This window comes from Cheilinus undulatus, linkage group 20 (genome assembly GCF_018320785.1).
Source record: "Cheilinus undulatus linkage group 20, ASM1832078v1, whole genome shotgun sequence".
Classification (NCBI taxonomy): domain Eukaryota; kingdom Metazoa; phylum Chordata; class Actinopteri; order Labriformes; family Labridae; genus Cheilinus; species Cheilinus undulatus.
Genome location: NC_054884.1, coordinates 39,792,652 through 39,813,808, shown reverse-complemented (window position 1 = coordinate 39,813,808; position 21,157 = coordinate 39,792,652). Strand labels below are relative to the sequence as shown.

Below are 21,157 nucleotides of genomic sequence, written 5' to 3'. Positions count from 1 at the left end.
CATCCAACCATCTATCATCCATCCATCCATCCATCCATCCATCCATCATCCATCCATCCATCATCCATCCATGCATCCATCATCCATCCATCCATCCATCCATCCATCCATCCATCCATCATCCATCCATCCATCCATCCATCCATCATCCATCCATCCATCCATCCATCCATCCATCCATCATCCATCCATCCATCCATCCATCCATCCATCCATCATCCATCCATCCATCCATCCATCCATCCATCATCCATCCATCCATCCATCCATCATCCATCATCCATCCATCCATCCATCCATCATCCATCCATCCATCCATCCATCCATCCATCCATCCATCCATCCATCATCCATCCATCCATCCATCCATCATCCATCCATCTATCCATCCATCCATCATCCACCCATCCATCCATCCATCCATCCATCATCTATCCATCCATCCATCCATCCATCCATCCATCCATCCATCCATCTATCCATCATGCATCCATCCATAAATCATGCATCCATCCATCCATCATGCATCCACCATGCAACCATCACACATCCATCCATCCATCCATCCATCCATCCATCCATCATCCATCCATCCGTTCGTCCATCCATCCATCCATCATCCATCCATCATCCATCATCCATCCATCCATCCATCCATCCATCCATCTATCCATCCATCCATCCATCCATCCATCCATCCATCCATCCATCCTTCCACTTTTCTGACGTTGTGTCGTAGTGGCAGCAGGTGAAGCAGGATAACCCAGCTGTCCCTCTACCCTGCAACATTTTCCAGTTCCTGTGGGATTCCAAGGCACTCCCAGGCCAGATGGGATATCTAATCCCTCTAGCTAGTTCTGGGGCTTGGTCCCAGTTAGACGTCAGCCAATACCAATGTAAAACCATCAACTCTGTGCATCCCTTATGGATGCCTTCCCTTATTTTGTGCTTCCTTTTCCCTCACCCAGCTGATCTGCTGTAGTCACCTGTCACTGACAAAGCACTGGCTCAGAGATCTTTGAAGACCAGGTTGGGAAAATGCTATTTTTTTCAGCTGCATACTTCCTTAAAGGACAGAGAGGATTACATGTAGCTGCGGATGGGGGTCGACAGGACAGAGGAGAGGATTTACACTAGTAGAGAAAGGAGAAATGACATTTTGGAGTTGTGGTGCTCTGATTCTGAAACACCCAGAGAGCAGATCTGCAGCTCGCTCTGATAATAACAGCGACAGCTCAGCGGTGCAGCCTCTAATACCATGTGTTAACATCTCCATTAATGCCGCGGCTGCTGGGATCGAAGCTCACAGTCCCTGTTTGTGTTTGTGCCTCTCAGAGACAACACAGGGAGTTTCATGGAGGTTCACCTGCCGAGGAGGTCGTGATTGTGAGCTGCAGACATCAAACAGTCCGCTGCGTCTCCAGCTGTGAGCAACTCGGTCCGTCTTATATCTTTTCTTACGGAGCGGCTCCTCAGGACTATAAGCCCCTGCTGCTTTTCAATCCAGACGCCGAATCACAGACGCTTTCACACCTGAGAGACCAGGTACAGCCCCCCCGCCGAGAGAACAGAGGCAAGGAGGAAAGAGACGCTTCATTGAAACTCAGCCAAATGAAATTCTTGGATATGAAGCTGTGAGGAGGAAATGTCAGCTAACACAAGATCAGAGTCACGAGCTCCCACTGTTTACTGACATTCTCTCTCCTTATGTTTCTGCATGCGACTTTAAAGGAGCAGTTCAACTTTTTTGGAGGGTGAAAAAGTTAATGCTTGAATCCATGACTCAATATTTTAACACTCTGGGACAAAATAATGATGAAACTGTTGAGCTTCTGCAGAATAAGTTTGTCCACTCATGCTTCCTCTCACACCAACTTCCTGTCTGCTTCCTGGGATCCGATCGATGCGAGACGGATGAGAATGTTTCCAGATTTCGTGGAGCTTATTTGTCTCCTCGCCCCGTTAATTCATGATGTAATAATGTGAAGATTTACTAAATGATCTACACACTTTCTCAAACTCGCTCAGGGATTAATTTGTGTTTGGGAAAAAGGAGAGGAGTCGAGGTTTCGCTCTGCTGCTCGCCGATTTCATCTTCCACTCGCAGAGGCGCGGATAATTGAATTTCTTAAAAATTTCCAGCCTTTGCCGAGACATCTGCTCCAAAAATCAAATAAGTAATTAGCCCACGTCGCTGTGTTTACACATCTCTCCGTGAATAATCCCTTTTGCTCCTCAGCTGCACACTTTAATACGAGCCTGTTTCGTGGAGCTTATTTGACTTTAGCGTCGAGCGCTCTTATTGATTTAATGCTGGGTAAATCTGCCTGCAGGAGGCGTTTCCCAACTCACTTCTAAACACCTTTTAACACCCGCGCTGCTCCGACAAGTTTGGAATAAGTCAGCGTGACTCCTCTCATCCCACAGTAAACCTGTTGTCTTGTTAACATAAAGCAGTGTGCAGCTGTAATTGCCTCAGACAGCCTCTCCCCTCACATCAGAGGATTTACGGGCTGATAATGAAGACTTAAAGTCAACACGGAGGATCAAACTCTGACAAAAGCCTCGCAGCTTCATCACTTGCTCCATCTTTGTTTCATCAAACAATAAAAGCAGCCGACGAGAACCGAAGCTTTCATCCAAACTCCTGATCCCAGAGAGAAAATCAAAGTGGGTATTTCATCATGTTTTTATCCCAAAACACCCAACAATGCCGTGATAACGATAATGAACTCGTCTGAGACTCTAAGACTGAGCTAACTCCGTCTGTCATGTTTGATGGAAGCAGCACAGCTCTCACAGACAATAACGTACATCCTGCATATGTGGTAGTAGTAGTTGTATCTCTGGTTTCTGGTGTTTTTGGTGACTTACTTCTGGGAGAAGAGGTCTCTGTAGGGGCTGCCGTGCTGCATGGCAATGCCGTAGCCTTTGCTGCTCACGCTGCTTCCTGACACAGTGATGGTGCAGTCGTCATCTGTCAGCGCTGCGTACTCCAGCACTGCCATGTCCCACAGGAAGGCGTACGGGCTCTTCTTCGCCTGCAGACACAGAGCAGAAACATTTGCAGTATTCTGAAGTCTTAATGTCCTGTTTGAGTAAATCCAGATGGGAAACATTTAAGCTGGGAAATTTCTGCATTGTCAACATGTAAAAAAAAAAAAAAAAAAAAAAAAGTTGGGGCTTTAAGGTATGGTTAGTGTTCATGTTTTTCTGACGAAACAATTATGTTCAAAGTGGCCTCCTTCTTGGTTTCACTAATGAAATATTACCAGAGCTTTATGGAGTTCTTATGCAAAATATTATGAGAATGGGCCTCTGATAAACCCAGAGAATGGACCCTGATAAACCCAGAGAATGGACCCTGATAAACCCAGAGAATGGCCCCTGATAAACCCAGAGAATGGACCCTGATAAACCCAGAGAATGGACCCTGATAAACCCAGAGAATGGACCCTGATAAACCCAGAGAATGGACCCTGATAAACCCAGAGAATGGACCCTGATAAACCCAGAGAATGGACCCTGATAAACCCAGAGAATGGCCCCTGATAAACCCAGAGAATAGCCCCTGATAAACTCTGAGAATGGCCCCTGATAAACCCAGAGAATGGACCCCTGATAAACCCAGAGAATGGCCCCTGATAAACCCAGAGAATGGCCCCTGATAAACCCAGAGAATGGCCCCTGATAAACCCAGAGAATGGACCCTGATAAACCCAGAGAATGGACCCTGATAAACCCAGAGAATGGACATCCTGACATTTGTGCACATCATGGCTCAGCTATGAAAACTGACATACTTATCTAATGATTTATTTTGATGCGCCCTAATACATTATGTATATCACTGATAAAAAGGTTATTCTGTTTTAAGAAAAGGGAATTTCATAAGGCCGTAGTTTTTTGACAAACGTAGAAGCCACCAGGTTGTGTTGTAGTTCTTGAGACATTTAAATGTCTTGGTCTTGTCTCAGTCTCAGTCTTGTCTCGGACTCAGGATTTTCCATCAAGACCGGTCTGGACCTGGATGATTCTACTCCATTCATCTTTGATAAACTGCTCAGGTTGTTCAGAGATCAGGAATGAACAGCCCTTTTCATGTCCAACCACAAGTTGTAATTGTTTTTGTCAAAAAAGCCAAACTTTATCACCCATTATTGATTTATAAAACCAACAAAAAGGCAAACCATCCAGGGGGTGAATACTTTCTAAAGGCAGTGTAGGAGTAGTTATGATAAAACAATGTTCTTGTACATATGGTCCATTTAATGCAGCAGCAGGTGGAGTCAAAGACGAGGATGTGCGTCTTTCAGGGTGTCAGCAGAGCTTCACTGCTTCACTCCAACACCTTCACTGTCACTGCTAATTGTTCCTCTGTGTGATGTTCTTTCCTCTCATCTTCTAAAGGCAGAGTTTATCTCCGCAGGAATCTCAGGGACTGAAAGCTGTGCAGTGTTTACAGAGCAGAGCGTTGATGCTAAGCCATGGGATGCCACGCTGTGATTCTGAGAGTGGAGTGGCTTTGGCGGGACAACACCTCAACTGAATCAAAAGACGACAAACAACAACACAAAAACACAAAGGACCCACGCAGACAACCAGATCTAGAGCCCTGCAGATCTGTAGAAGAGAGGGATCCATCAAAAATATCAACAATACCTTCATTCCTTTGCAAGGAAAAGTCAATAAAATGTAAGTATGCACAACAACATGAAGGACTCACTCAAGTTCAGTTAAATTTTGTAATTTTCATTGACTAATTAGTTAATTGTTTCCTGGAGACTTCAAATACACCTGCAATAAAACAGGCTGCTACTCCTGAATGCTTCAACACACAGAAATCATCACTCAGAGGAATCGTGTCCATACTCACTGTGACACTGGCACAGAAGCAGAGCATTAGATACAACAAAATGCATTTTAAACCTTTTGCATAAAAAACTGAGTTTAAATTAATAAAAACATTGCTTACTGTGGATAATTAGAAATATGTTTTTTATATTTATGCACTCATATTTACATCTCTAGAGAGAGTATTTGCAGATTATTCTATTTTCATGTTGCTGCCAGCATGCCAGTCATTATAGGGCTTGGTCTGATGACATCACAAGAGAGGCGGGAATGTCCCTTCAAACCAGGCTCTTATTGGCTACTGTAGGCAATAGCCAGTGAGAGCAACGGTCAAATGAGGAGTCAATCTTGAGGTCTGATGTTGGCACATGTTTTTCTATACGGCATTGCTGATAATTGCTCTGAAAAATAAAGAAATAAAAAGCCTATTAACAAAGTCTAGCCTTAGTTCATGCAGGACATGTCACTCAAACATCCAGCCATGATCAGCTGATGGCCAGCTGATTCTACTTACCTCCTCCCAGCTCCAATAGCCAATCACAGCTCTATCTCTAAACAAGATTAACCTCCTCCACCCCAGCCTCCTCCTTTATAGACTAAAGCTTCACCTCCTCCACCCCAGCCTCCTCCTTTATAGACTAAAGCTTCACCTCCTCCACCCCAGCCTCCTCCTTTATAGACTAAAGCTTCACCTCCTCCACCCCAGCCTCCTCCTTTATAGACTAAAGCTTCACCTCCTCCACCCCAGCCTCCTCCTTTATAGACTAAAGCTTCACCTCCTCCACCCCAGCCTCCTCCTTTATAGACTAAAGCTTGTTCCACCATCATATACAGATTCATGCTACTCTGGGTTAATTTGTTGAACTAATTTTACTGTATGCAACATCCACATATCTATCCATGGGGGGGTTTGTAGCCATGCACTCCTTGGACAGTCAAAGCATGCTTCTGACTAACGCAGGGAGCATCTTTAGAGCAGAGCCTCCTCTATCAGGTTAAGCTGTATATCCATTCTGTAATAACATGGTTAAATATGTGACAAGTGTTCCTGATCCAAATGCATTATGTGCAGCTGCTGTGGTGGTTTCATCCTGGAAACCTGAGAATCAAATCTTTGTGGCAATGTCTAATACTGTATGATGGTATACTGATGAACAGTTGCTTTGTAAATGACTGAAGAGTCTGCTGGTGGACCCTCAGATTTTTAAGGAGTCTAACAAAGATCCCGTATGATCCCGTCAATGTGCCTGCAGATTCTGATAATGAAGTTAAACTTTGTGTAAAATGTTCCCTGCATTTTTTTTTATTGTTTCTGATGTTGTGGGAATACTTCACTGAGATAGAACCTCAGCCCTCCATTAGCATATTTTTGCAGCATCCTGGTCACTCATAGAACACACCCACACCCAAGTCAAGTCACTTAATCTAACCTTACTCCTGGATTTGCACCCAGATTGTTCACCTTCAAGATTGGAAAACGTTAACAGACTGTCCCAAACTGCTGTGCACCATGCACTTTCAATACCTGCCAAAAAGGGACCATAATATCTTAAATCTACTGAGGATGTCTCTGATGGGCTAGAGGGCCCTGAATGTTTTTCACTGTCCAGCAGTAACTCTAAATATTTAGGACAAGGACAGGAGTCAGGATCATCAAACTAATGAAGACATAACTGTAGCTTCACTTCACCCTCAGGCATCCCTTTAATTTACTACCCTTTAAAGCCATTAAGGACAAAAAAGTCCACTTAAAAAAAAAAGTGATAAAAACTTCATATTCATATTCATATTTTTTTCTGCTTTTTTGCATAAATCTCTTAAACAACTTCAGCTCTGCTCAAAACTACATTCAACCATTTTGAGGATTTTAACCCTTTAAATACCAGTTTGATTACTGAAAGGCAATGTCATTTTTATGGAAAAAAGCAAAAAGATGTGATATCTTCCTTAAAACCAAATGTTTAAGACACACATGCACACATAATCTCAGTAACAAGCAAAAAACTAATGAAATGACAGGCATAGGCCTATAATGGGGAAATGGCTGATTTTAGTGATGAACAGTAAAAATGACAAAAATTACTATTTTTCTTAAAAATGAAACCATAACATTACAGAATGCATGATTATACCATGCAGTGGCTAGGAGTTACAAAAATGTGGTTTGAATGGGAGTCAATGGGACGTTTTGTCCTTAATGACTCAAAAGGGTCAATTTTAAATCGGACGCTGCACAAAAACTAAAAATGCATCAAAGTCAATATATTGGCTAATCTTTTACATACCCTGGACTGATTTAAAAAACACCCCCCAACCCCCAAACATTAGTTATCTGGACAATCATGTTTTGTGTGGGTTTTTATTTATTTATTTATTTTTTTAAATATGACCATCTTGTAATCAAACTGGCATTTCAAAGGGTTAAAATCCTGAAAATTATTCAATATTTGATTGTTTTGATCAGAAATTATGTTGATCAAAAGATTTGACCCAAAAAAGAAGAAAAAAAAAGTTTACTATTTCTATTGCCATTTTTGGAAGTGGACGTTTTTAATCCGTCCGCTTTAAAGGGTAGTACATTTTAAATCAGATGCTGCACAAAAACTAAAAATGCATCAAAGTCAATATTTTGGCTAATCTTTTACATACCCAGGACTGATTTGAAAAAAAAAAACCTACCCCCAAACATTAGTTATCTGGAAAATAGTTAATGTTTAGTGTTTTGTTTTGTTTTGTTTTAGAAAAAAAATGACCATCCTGTAGTCAAACTGGCATTTAAAGGGTTAAAATCCTGAATTTTTTTTCAATATTTGATTGTTTTGATCAGAAATTATGTTGATAAAAATATCTGACCCAAAAAAGCAGAAAGATGTTTTAATGTTTACTATTCTATTGCTGTTTTTGGAAGTGGACGTTTTTGTCCTTTATGACTCAAAAGGGTAGTACATTTTTAATCGGATGCTACACAAAAACTAATTATGCATCAAAGTCAGTATTTTGGTTAATCACTGACATGTCCAAGCTTGATTCAGAAATAATGCCCCAGCCATCCAACATCTGGTTTAAAGAAGATTTCACTTTTTTTTTGCTTTTTTCATAAAAAAAACATTGACTTTCAGTAATCAAACTGGCATTTAAAGGGTTAAAATCCTCAAAATGATTGAATGTTTGGTAGTTTTGAGCACATCTGCAGTTGTTTAAGTTGTTTTGAAGTGGACATTTTTGTCCTTAATGGCTTTAAAGGGGAGTAAATTTGTTTCACAGTGTTCCCCTGACCTATTAGAGTACATGAAATTTGAATGAAAAACATGCCAAGAAAGAAATTTTGTTTCCAAAAACTGGACCATATGCACTAACACAGCCATAATGGTGAGCAGAGAAAGAGGAAACATTTGCCCAAATGGACAAAAATGTCTCTAGTGATGCCTGAGGGTTAATCGACATCCTGTCTTCATTTTCTTCTTCTTTTTGTGTTTGTTTTGCAAGAACTCTCACTCATCTATTTTTGTCTATAAGCAACTAAAGAAATGCTAGCCTAAAAAGAGACATGGAGCATCACAGTCCCTCCTGGTTTTTAATGAGTGTTTTCCTTCATCGCTGTCAGAGGCCGTACGTCTGTGTTGGATTCGACACCGCTGCATTTATCAAGTTTCTGCCGTTGCTGATTTCCGAAGACTTCTCTCTGCTCTCAGTGATAAACATGAAACTGCTCGGCTCGAAAACAAAAACAAGAAGCAGTTAAAGCGTCCTCCTGGTGCAGCCGCAGAGGAGAACCTCCGCTCCCTCTCTCAGCGTGTGGGAGGACCGGGGGCAGCCGAGCGACTCTGTTTTGGAAAAGCACTCGACAATTGCAATAAAAGTGATTAAAATGTGTGTGCGTGCGAGCGTTTGGGGTTACTGCTGGGAGAAAACGTCAAAGAGAACGGGCGGGGGTGTTTATCATGCAAATGGCTGAATAATGGATCCGCTCAGAGCCGATTTGACTCCGATGCTAATTTGTCATCAGCTTTTTGGGAGATCTATGAGCATAATAACATGGAGCAGAGATACACACTACTGTAAACACTCACACTGCCTCACTAATTGGTGTGTAGAGGAGCTGCAGCTGCAATTAAGAACTGGGTAAACAGTAGTGCCGTTGAACGTTAGCCTGCTGTGAATAAAACGCTGTGTATCAGTGTGTGTGTTGTTAGCACAATTAATGCTAATGCAGCTGTGTGTGTGTGGCGTTTACACACTTAACCTGAGATTAAAAGAGCACATGTGAGTAGGATGTGTCTCCCACATGCAGCAGGGAAAATAAATCACGTTCTAGTGACTGATGGACTGAATCATTAACTCGAACAAGCAGCGTCTCAAGGACGGGGTTTGGTTAGGAATCAGGATACGGCTGTAAAAGATGATAATCTGTGAGCTGGCTAAGCTGCAGGTTAGATCTTCTCAGTCACATTTACCTGGTGTTGACTGTAAGAGTGTAGCCACACCTATAGTTGAGGGTGTGATTATTCATGATTCGATTTCTCCCTTTGCTTTGGGGTCACAGTTCTGGACAGATTTAGTCCAACAGGGATCAAACGTCCTGAAGCTCCACTGTGTCTTCCTTCCAGTCATTACGGCATTTAACTTTTCTGCCTGTTTCTGCTTTGTTTGTTTTTACCAGCAGGTGGAGAACATTTATGAGAATTACTGCCTCCTAGATTGGGGTGTGGAAACCTTTTGGAGGCTGGGTGTGCCTACCTTATGTCTCCATTCAGACATATAATTATACAAATAATGGTCTATACTAACAGCAAATAATGGCTGATATTTCCAGTCGAAAATAGCTGATATTTATAGCCAATAATGGCAGGCATTTATAGCCAATAATAGTTTATATTTATAGCCAATAATGGCAGGCATTTATAGCTAATAATCATTTATATTTATAGCCAATGATGGCAGGCATTTATAGCTAATAATCATTTATATTTATAGCCAATGATGGCAGGCATTTATAGCCAATAATAGTTTATATTTATAGCCAATAATGGCAGGCATTTATAGCCAATAATAGTTTATATTTATAGCCAATAATGGCAGGCATTTATAGCTAATAATCATTTATATTTATAGCCAATGATGGCAGGCATTTATAGCCAATAATAGTTTATATTTATAGCCAATAATGGCAGGCATTTATAGCCAATAATAGTTTATATTTATAGCCAATAATGGCAGGCATTTATAGCCAATAATAGTTTATATTTATAGCCAATAATGGCAGGCATTTATAGCCAATAATAGTTTATATTTATAGCCAATGATGGCAGGCATTTATAGCCAATAATAGTTTATATTTATAGCCAATGATGGCAGGCATTTATAGCCAATAATAGTTTATATTTATAGCCAATGATGGCAGGCATTTATAGCCAATAATAGTTTATATTTATAGCCAATAATGGCAGGCATTTATAGCCAATAATAGTTTATATTTATAGCCAATGATGGCAGGCATTTATAGCCAATAATAGTTTATATTTATAGCCAATAATGGCAGGCATTTATAGCCAATAATAGTTTATATTTATAGCCAATAATGGCAGGCATTTATAGCTAATAATCATTTATATTTATAGCCAATGATGGCAGGCATTTATAGCCAATAATAGTTTATATTTATAGCCAATAATGGCAGGCATTTATAGCCAATAATAGTTTATATTTATAGCCAATAATGGCAGGCATTTATAGCCAATAATAGTTTATATTTATAGCCAATAATGGCAGGCATTTATAGCCAATAATAGTTTATATTTATAGCCAATGATGGCAGGCATTTATAGCCAATAATAGTTTATATTTATAGCCAATGATGGCAGGCATTTATAGCCAATAATAGTTTATATTTATAGCCAATGATGGCAGGCATTTATAGCCAATAATAGTTTATATTTATAGCCAATAATGGCAGGCATTTATAGCCAATAATAGTTTATATTTATAGCCAATGATGGCAGGCATTTACAGTCATACTGGCTGATAATTAGAGAGGATAAAGGCCAATGTTACACACATCTAGGCTGATAATAACTTAAAGAATTAAAGTTAATCTGTGGACTTAATGAGCTGACAGTCATATTTTACGATGCGTTTAAGGCCAGGTCAGTAAATGACTACTAGGTGAGTGCATACAAAATGATTTGTGCTTAAATGTCACATCAAGAAAATTAAAAAACAGTTTTTGATGGGAAATTTCAACAATTCTAGTTGGGAGGATGAGGAATGTGTTTTTATTACCATAGAGTAGATTTTACAGATTTAAACATGACACTAATAACTTTTTAACTAAAGCTTACACTGCTTCTACTGACGCTTATCATTATTTAGTCTTTCCAACAAACAATGGAAAATGATTTATAGTGGTATATCTTGATAAAGGTATCATTATTTATAAAAAAAAACAAGAACAATCCTGATCCCAAACGACAGCTGTAAATTATATTTAATTTACGGGAGATTTTATTTTTTAAATCTTGCTCATGAAAGCTGTGGTGGCACAATAAGCACAGTGCTTCCTGTAGATAAGTCGGTTTGAGGCTGGCCCATGTTCTCACTACAAATAAACTGCTCCAGAGTCTGAAGAAAGTCATTTACCTCATGCACAGGTGTAAACATGATCCTACCTTACGTATTCCCTCAGACGGGCTGGACACGGAGTAGTCCATGCCGTTGTTCTTGCTGATGGTCCTCCACAGCTCGGCGTAGGTGCTGTCCTGCTCCAGAGGGTTGGTGCCTTTGTTCCTGAAGTAGTCATACACCGCAGAGTCCCTCACCGTGCCGTAGTCCACGTCAATCTGCCTCGCCAAGTCCTGGAACGACCTTAAACACACAACATAGAGACTCAGATAAGTAGCTGTTCTGATTCATGGTGTCCAAGTGGAGAATCTGCTTTGGGTTTATTTCTACTTTTGCACCTCTACACTGAAAATAAAACATCTTTTATCCCTCAGAAGTGTTGAAATGTAATAAATGTTAAGAGATAACCTTAGAATATCAGTTTTTTAGTCATTCAAATGCTCAGATTTTCAGTTCACCCTCTTCTACTTCTTAGCATCACAGTTTGGGCTGGGTTCTTGGGTCTAGACTGGGCCCACATTGGACTCTTAATAGGCAACTGGAGCCAACAATGAGCAGGTGCTAGCATCTTAAACTGAAGAGCTAAGTCATCATTAGGTCATCTCAAGTTATTGTGCAAGATAAGGGCTGGTGTTTCATGCCAAAGCTCACCAAAAGCAGGATGAAACCATACAATTTTCCCAAACTAAATCAAACATATGTTTTTTTAGCTTGGTGGTAATTTTCAGTCGCCTTTACAGGTCACATATTCTGCAAAATAGAATATTTCAGGCTTTTTCTAACAAAAATATCTGCCCCTGGCCTGTCCACAATCCCCCCTCTCTTTCTCCACCTTTCAGAAAATGTGTGCTTAAACAAGTTGTTCTCAGATTTTCCCCTCATGATGTCATGTGGGGAGTTAGCCCCGCCCTCAGGTTTGACTGGCCCTCCCCACTTGGAAGAAAGTTCTCCCCTCCTCTCCCGAGCCTCCTCTCAGCTGCCCCATTAAGCCACATCCATTTCCTGAGAGGGGCGGAGTCAAACTGCTCAGTAACATTTAAAGCAGTGTTACTAGCTTGAAGTAAAAATAAAAATAAGTCAATAATGGCAAAAATGGTCAAAAAGAAGCAAAAATGGTTGAAGAGTGACATAAAAAAGGTGTTATAGGTGGCAAAAACAGTCTAAAAATGGCAAAAAATGTGGCAAAAAATGAGTGAAAAATGGCTAAAATGGGCAAAAAGCAGTCAAGAATGGCAATGACGGGCAAAAAATAGAAAAAAAGTGGTATTCAATGGCAAACGTTAGCTTAAATGGACGAAAAGTTGCAAAAATTGGATGAAAGTGGCCAAAAATTTGGAAAACTGGCAAAAGGAAGCAGCAAAAAATGGGAAAAATAAGGAAACAAGTGGTATTTAATGGCAAAAGGTTGCTTTAATGGGCAAAAAATACATAAATGGGGCTAAAAGAAGTGGCAAAAATGGGCAAAATAGGAAACAAATGGTATTCAATGGCAAATCTTGTAAATGGGCAAAACATTGCAAAAAACAAAACCTGGATTAAAGTGGCAAAAATTTGGAAAAATTGGCAAAAGGATGTGGAAAAAAATGGGAAAAAGGTAGGAAAAAAGTGGTATTTAAAGGGAAAAGGTAGCTTTAATGGGCAAAAATGGATAAAAGAGGCTAAAAGAAGTGGCAAAAATGGGCAAAAAAATAGAAAACAAGTTGTATTTAATGGCAAAATGCAGCTAAAATGGGTTAAAAGGGGCAAAAAATTGCAAAAAATTGGCAACAGGTCATGGAAATAATAGGAAAAAAGTAGGGAAAAAATGGTATTTAATGGCCAAAGGTAGCTTTAATGGGTTAAAAAGTGGCAAAAAAAAAAAAAAAAACTGGAAAAAGGGGCAAAAATTGGATTAAAGTGGCAAAAAATTGGAAAAATTGGCAAAAGGACATGGAAAAAATGGGAAAAAAGTAGGAAAAAAGTGGTATTTAATGGCAAAAGGTAGCTTTAATGGGCAAAAAAATGGATAAAAGAGGCTAAAAGATGTGGCAAAAATGGGCAAAAAAAATAGAAAACAAGTGGTATTGAATGGAAAAATGTAGTTTAAATTGGTGAAAAAGTGGCAAAATTTTGGGAAAAGGGGCAAAAATTGGATTAAAGTGGCAACAAAGGGTTCTTAGACATGCAAACTCCAATACTGGAGTGTTTATTCTGCAACAAACTTTACAGACATGTTTCAGGGACCTCTGAGACCGATACCAACTTTTCTTTAAAGAGTAAAATATGACCTTTAACCACCATATGTCGGTCCTCTTTTTCTGCCATAATTGATGATATTTGACTGTTTTTAGTCTGAAAATTGTTCCAGGCCTGTTTTGTTGTAGAACTAGTCCAACATGTCTGTTAAAGGTTGGCTTTTAAACATCTCCCTCTGCAGAGAACTGTTTATGTTTTGGTAAAATGACTTGAAATATTCATGGTGTTTCTCCTGAGCCCATCAGTGACAGTGAACCGACTCCAGGTCAGCTCTGTTTGTTAAAAACGCTCTCATCTGCTGAAGCCTGTGGACGCTGAAGAGGTGGGAGAGCTCTTTTAATCAAAGACACCCTCGAGACACGCTGATTAGTTTCTCCAAACTGCCTGGAGACGTTTCAACAACCCAGAGTGATTCTTTATTTTTAATAAGACGACAAGTTCAGAATTTCATCAAAACAAACAGCGGGCAAAGTATCGATCTGTGAAGCAGCAACGTGAGGAAGAAAAAGAGGTTTATTTATGACTCAGCCCTGAAAATTAAAGGAGACTTTACCAGCCCGTCATAGAACCGGCATGTAGAGAAAGTTTAAAGCACCTCTGGTGGATGTGAGGGGACAGATGCTTCATGAGATTATCTGCGATTTTCAGTGGATGTGCCATGTCAAAGTATTCATGTGAGATACAGCAGAGGATGACTCTTTAACCAAACTATGAAAAATGTGTGAAGTTTTTGGCTTAATTGCAAAGAAACAAAGAAAATATCAGCCTCACATGCAGCTCCCTGTCTCTCTCCAGTGTCAGCAGCCAGTGGATTTTGCCCTGGCAGCACCTAAACCTCTGTTTCAGCACACTTCCTCTGATGTTTATCGTCACTAAGGCGGTTGCATACCTCACAGAGGCATAGAGCTAGTTCTACGTTTTCTTGATACTGGTATATAAACTCTTTTTTTCTCATGCCGATGATAACATCACCAAGCCCAGCGACAAACGTCAGATGGAGTGGTGTACACCGACACAGGACTGTGGAGCCGTGGACACGTGTTTTCTGAACCGACCAATCACGCGTCTCTGTTTCTCAGTCAGATTAGTGAGTCTGGGTTTGGCGGATGCTGGGAGTACTGTTGTGGTACCGTCCCTGCTTATTTCAGCATGACGTTGCTGAGACACACTCTGCTCCAGTTTCAACAGCATGGTTTCACAGAGAAGCCATTTTCACTGTCTTTGTCCTAAATCAGCGGTTTTCTAAGTGTGAGGCGGGCCTCCCCTGGGGGGCGCCACAGAACTCCAGGGGAGGTGCAGAACCATAGACCAGAAAAAAAAGGGATTTGCTCTGCTAACTTCTGCATGGAGCAAAATGTATAGACTGATAGTAACTTTAAGGCAGTGATACTCAACGTGTGATTATTAGTGGCTCTTTCATGGCTTCATTTCAAATATTATTCCCCCAGAAAACCTTAAAGAAGGGAAACTTTTTTGCCCCTTTATACCATTTTTAAAAAACTTTTCATCCATTTAAACTACCTTTGGTCATTAAATACCACTTTTTTCCCCTACTTTTTGCTTATTTTTGCCACTCTTGACTGCTTTTTACCAATTTTTTTACTCTTTTTTTTTTGCCTTGTTTTTGCCACCTGTTACCCATTTTTTTGTCACTATTCATATTTTTTTCGTTTTTTATCCCCATTTTTTTTTTTTTTTACCCATTTTCACCCATTTTTGCTGTTTTTTGACCATTTTATCCATCTTTAACTTATTTTTATTGCTACTTTCAGCTGTTTTTGCCACTTCTCACCACTTTGATTGTGGCTCTTGCAAAAGTATTTTTCAACAGTTTGGCTCTTTGGTTGAGTAATGCTGCTTTAAGGATTATCAGAGCAAAAATACTCAGTTAGTATTGGCAATAAATTCATCACTGAGACCAAATAACTGAATACCAGACCAAAATACAAAAAAAAAAAAAAAAAAAAAAAAAAAAAATATATATATATATATATACAAATATATAATTAAAATAATAAAATATAATAATATAATTTTTTTGCTGCACTAATCCAATTTTGGCCCCATTTCCCAAGTTTTTGCCCCTTTTTCACCCATTAAAGCTACCTTTTGCCATTAAATACCACTTGTTTTCTATTTTTTTGCCCATTTTTGCCTCTTCTTTTAGCCTCTTTTATCCATTATTAGCCCATTAAAGCTACCTTTTCCCATTAAATACCACTTGTTTCCTACTTTTTCCCATTTTTTGTCACTTCCTTTTGCCAATTTTCCAAAATTTTGGCCACTTTTCATCCATTTAAGGTAGTGTTTGCCACTAAATCCCACTTTTTTCCATTATTGCCATTCTTGACTGCTTATTGGCCATTTTATTCACTTTTCACTCATTTTTGCCACTTTTAGACCATTTTTGCCACCTGTAACACATTTTTGTCACTTCTCCCCCATTTTTGCTATTTTTTGACCCTTTCCCTTTTTTACCTCCTTATTTTTGCTGTTTTTGACCATTTTTGCCATCTTTAACTGATTTTTATTGCCACTTCAAGCTGTTTTTGTCACTTTTCACAGTCTGGCTCTTTGGTTGAGTATTGGTCCCTTAAGGATTATCAGAGCAGAATAATCAGGTAGTACCAGCAATAAATTCATAACTGAAACCAAATAACTGATTAGCTGGTGAAGACGGATGTTTAAGAACATTTGCAGACCAAAATATCAAAGATATAAAAATGTTAAAATATTTAAAAGTAGACAGAAATGTTTGAAAATATGGTGAAGTATTTTTTCAATCTGAATCTTTATGTGGGTGGGGGTCCACCAAGTGAATAATTTTCTCTTAGGGGAGGCTCACTCTCACACACTTTGAAAACCCCTGTCCTAACTTTTTTGCAGGCATCAGATTTAGAATGTGTGCATTTCAGAAAAAGTAAGTAAGTGCATCTGTTTAAACATCAGCGCTGTTTTTGTTTGGGAAGTTTGTGGATTTGCAAATCACTGAGTTGTGTTAATATTCACATTTTACACAACGTACCAGCTTTTTTGGAATTTGCATTTATATTATGAATGAACAGCTTATGATATTCTATTTTTAATTGCTCTGCCACATGCACTTCCCGTGTTTACATCACTCAACGTATTTTTCTTCAATAATTTTCAGTACAAACCCAGAAACTGACCGTCGTCCTCCATGTTTGTTTCTCCTACAGATACAGACATATGACACGTTAATGAAACAGGTTCTCATTATGTTAGCAGTTACGTTTTAGCCTTAATCAGTTTTTTTTTTAATGTGGAAGCAACAGACTGGTGTTTGTGAACAGTGAGACACAGGATGGATAAAAACAGCATTCATTAGAGAGAATCATGGACCAGGTAGAACCAGAGCTACCAACCAGCTCATGTAGCCTGCAGATAAAAATGAAGCTAATTCTGGAGAAATAAATTGCTGCTGTTTGATAACGTTCTTTGAGTGATGATGCTGAAACGTACGGCTGCCCTCGAGGGACAAAAAGCCGCTCGGCCTGGTTTATATTCCATACATCTTCCTGCTGCTAAATCCAATTAGACTTCATCTCTAACCTCCACCCGCGCTGCAATTATGTAATTAAAGCTGCCGTGTTATTAACGTCTCTGTCGGCGTGGTCCTGACAGCAGTGTTCATGCAGCTCCACCAATTCACCGCTCCACGAGAAGGCTGGAATTAATACGAGCATTTAGAGAAAATCTCATTTCAACTACATGGAAAAAAACAAGCCTGCATGTGATGGTGATTTATTCCTACTGGCTGAATTTAAATGAACACAGCTGTAGAGAACAGAACACGCTGAATGCTTCCTAAAGATGTCAGATAAATATAACAGCATTTAGACTATTTAGACATGTGTGGAGACCATTCACACGAAGACACTTCAGTTCCTGTGGAGAGTTTAAGAGGAAAATCTAACTATAAAGATAATAAACAGCTTTTCTAGCAGCAGCTTGGATTGATCAGCGTGTTGACGCGTTCAGTGAACCTGAAGCTTCATTAGAAACAGACCTCATCTGATAAAAACAGCCTACCTGACGTGTCCCATCAGAGTGTGTCCACTCAGCAGGCAGCAAACAGCTGCTGCATTAATGCTTCATCTCTCCTCTGTCATTATTAAAGCTGCTAGCTTTAGTGGATGTGACAGCGTTAATACAGTAAACACTGAGACTCGTGTTCTGTCCTGATAGCTGCTGGTCCACACCGTCTGTGTGGGGAGTTCAGACTTTCCACTGGCTTTACAGGTCAATGTCAAGTCTCCAATGCTTCCGTACATGCCTGTTACATACTCTAAATGGACTAAAGTATTCAGCTGCCTGACATTGTATCCATGTACTTTAATATGGAGTTGGCCCCCTTTTGCAGCTCTGACAGCCTCCGCACTTCTTGGACAACTTTCTACAAGATTCTGGACAGTTTCTGTGAGAATCTGTGCCCATTCACTAGAGTATTCACTAGAGTATTTGTGAGGTCAGGTGATGTTGGACCAGAAGACCTGGCTCACAATCTCTGGATCTCTGGTCCAGTTCATTCCAAACATGCTGGAGGGGTTAAGGCCAAAGCTCTGTGTGGGCCAGTCAAGTTCCTCCACATCAAACTCATCAAACCACGTCTTTCTAGTCCTTCTTTGTGCTCTGTCTTGACCCGAAAGAAGAAGAAAGTACAATTTCAATGGATAGCATAAAGTGTTGCCAAAACTTTATTTTGTGAGGTTTACATTGCAGTTAAAAACGTTGGTGCCCCTCTCCCATCCACAGCATATGACTAAGAGTCTTTGAGAGCATTTTTAAGGAGTGGTTTTCCAGATGGACCAAAACTAAGTAGAGATTTTGTACCCACAAAAAGTCACCAGCTCATGAAATGGACATCTACAAACACTTTCATGATCAAGAATCAAAAAAAATGATAAGTGACAGAAATCAAATTTGTTTAAGTAATATTGCTGTGCTATTGGCTGCTGTCAGCAATGATTTAGAATGCAGAGTTGGTCTTTTATTTGTTTACCTGAGCCTTTTTACAATTTTGGTTGCTGTAATCATTATTTTTCTAGCATGACTGTAAAATTAAGATTTGAATCCAAATCTGTTTTTAAAACACTTGCCACGGTAAATGACAGTATAGTTAATGAGTAGGTGGAGCAGTTGCTTATAAGTAGCACTAAGGTATATCTTGGATTATTGTACTAACTTTCAGCACCATGGACAGCTCCATTCTTAAAAGCATGTTCATCATATTGTCCAGCTATCTAGTCTCTGGGAGTTTGATCATAAATTTTGTACAATCTTTACTGTGTCCTTTATGTGCATTGAAGCCTGTTTTATTGTAACATGGTATTCGTTAAAATTTCCGTGTGGTGTGTAAAATTAGTGAGTGTGTCTGTCTGTTTAATCCTGCTGCTGTTCCATTATCTAAGGTGCTTAAACACCTGTCAGGGCTTTATGAAAAAAGCAGTCATGTGAAGCTTTGAGCACCCACCAGCATTAATATTAACTGACACCTATGGTCTGGATGGAAGTTTGTTGCTCTAAACCAGTACATCTAAACTATTAATGGAGTCTTCACAGATGTGCAAGTGACACATGCTCGGGGCACTAATACACCCACACACCAACACAGATGACCTTTAATAACAAACTAAAAATGTGTGTATATTTTCAACCAAACACTAAAGTTTTATCAGCTTAAAGAACAAATGTCTCGTCCCTGTGCTGTATTCGGTTGAATAAAGGTTGAAATGGATTTGCAGATCACATGTCAGACTGTTTGGAAGTTAAGGAGAAAACTTAAAAACCAATCATCTGAATTAAACATATCTGATCATACATTCAAGTTAATTTAAAAACAGCAGCTGGAAGTAAAAGAGATTTTGTTTTTATTTGCTGGTTTCTGCTCAACTTTTCTGCAACAAATAGATCTTATTTATTCTAAACTGCAGCTCGTCTCTGGAGTAAACATCATGAATAAATGCAGCTCATACTGTATCTACAATAACACCCGCACTGTGTAATAATCAAACTTTACTGTGTTTTTTGTTATGAACTTTTGACTTGAACTTCACTTTTCCTCCTCGTCTTCTCTTTCTACTTCCTCTCTTCAGACGCGGTGTAGTCGAGGTGTATTTCAGGTCCGCTGTGATTGGGGGCCACTTCAGATCAAATAACCCGTTTTCAAATGAACTGAACAGAAAAAAGAGGAAACACTTGAGTATGAAAAGCTCTGACTCACACAAAAATGGTCGAGGAGAGTGGTTATTCTTCATAAAATTGTCCCTAAGTACAGTCCTTCAACTACGAGGATATTTCTGACATCTCTGGACATAAACATACGGATTTAACCATCCAGATATATAAGCACTCATTTAACAACACTACTTACATAAAATCAGCTCAGTCAGGAACATTCTCGTAATACTTTTACCATTTTATTACAAAATCTACAATTTTACTTGGCACAGAAAGCTCTGCTTAAAAGATGCCCTCTGGGTTAGCTGGCATGCTTTGACTTTCCAGGGAGCACGTGATTAAAAACCTCAAAAGGATCAATACATGACAGTAAGTATTGAATACAATAATATACATTAATCTACAGTAGCATGAGTCTGAATATGAGGGTGCAACAAGCTTTATGCTATAAAGGAGGCGGCTGGGGTGGAGGAGGTTAAGCTCTCCCAGCAGCAGCAGTGTGGTGCATCTGCATGAATGTAAGCAGGGCATAATGAAAAGTATGTCATATTTAGATGCACTGCTGTGTTGAGAGAAATAGAGCTGTGATTGGCTGTAAGAGCTGGGAGGCGGTAATTAGGATCAGCTGATCACGGCTGGGCGTATGATTACTGTGTCCTACCGTCTTTTGTTGAAAAACCACCATTACTTTCGCTTCTGTGCACAGCACCAGATTGGAGATTGAAGTTTGATGCGTAAAGGTGAGCTCAACCAATCAGAGGCATTGCTGTGACTCCCTAGGATTTTGGGTAATGTAGTGCTGCTGACCATTTGCAAACGAACCATGTTTTCTTAGAACCCCAGACCGTGAATAAACTATGTCTTTCATAAAATGAGTTAAATTAAATTCAAAATTGTCTTTTTCATGCCCATATATCCTGGTTTCTCTCTCAGGCAGCTCATGGAATGGTTATTATTACGTCTAATAATCACATCTGAAAGCAGCATAAACTGAGAGTCCATGCTGCCCCCCCAGCCCCGTCTATGAGGATCTAAAGGCATCTTTTCACTGAAATTCCAGAGTGGATTCACCTCAGCTGACACTCTGGGGTTTAATTAGTCTTTAAAGAGAAGATGTGACCCTAATTTCCAAAAAAAATCAACTTTCTAAATATATATAAGGAAAAATTGTGTGGTTTGGACCTTGATAGAAGAAGAAGAAGAAAAAACCACAAGGTCAGATATAAAGAAAAGAAATAGGGCCTGATTA

General features: G+C 39.5%; 1 protein-coding gene across 1 annotated transcript in view; it reads right to left on the bottom strand.

The window, feature by feature from the left end:
• The window catches only part of LOC121528566 (glutamate receptor ionotropic, delta-1-like), a 939,907-nt gene that overhangs the window by 27,165 nt on the left and 891,585 nt on the right, over positions 1-21,157 (bottom strand). Inside the window, exons 14-15 of the mRNA XM_041816077.1 lie at positions 11,520-11,715; positions 2,875-3,041 (exon numbers count right to left, since the gene is read on the bottom strand). Coding sequence (XP_041672011.1) covers positions 2,875-3,041; positions 11,520-11,715 — 363 coding nt within the window. The remainder of the gene's footprint in view (positions 1-2,874; positions 3,042-11,519; positions 11,716-21,157) is intronic.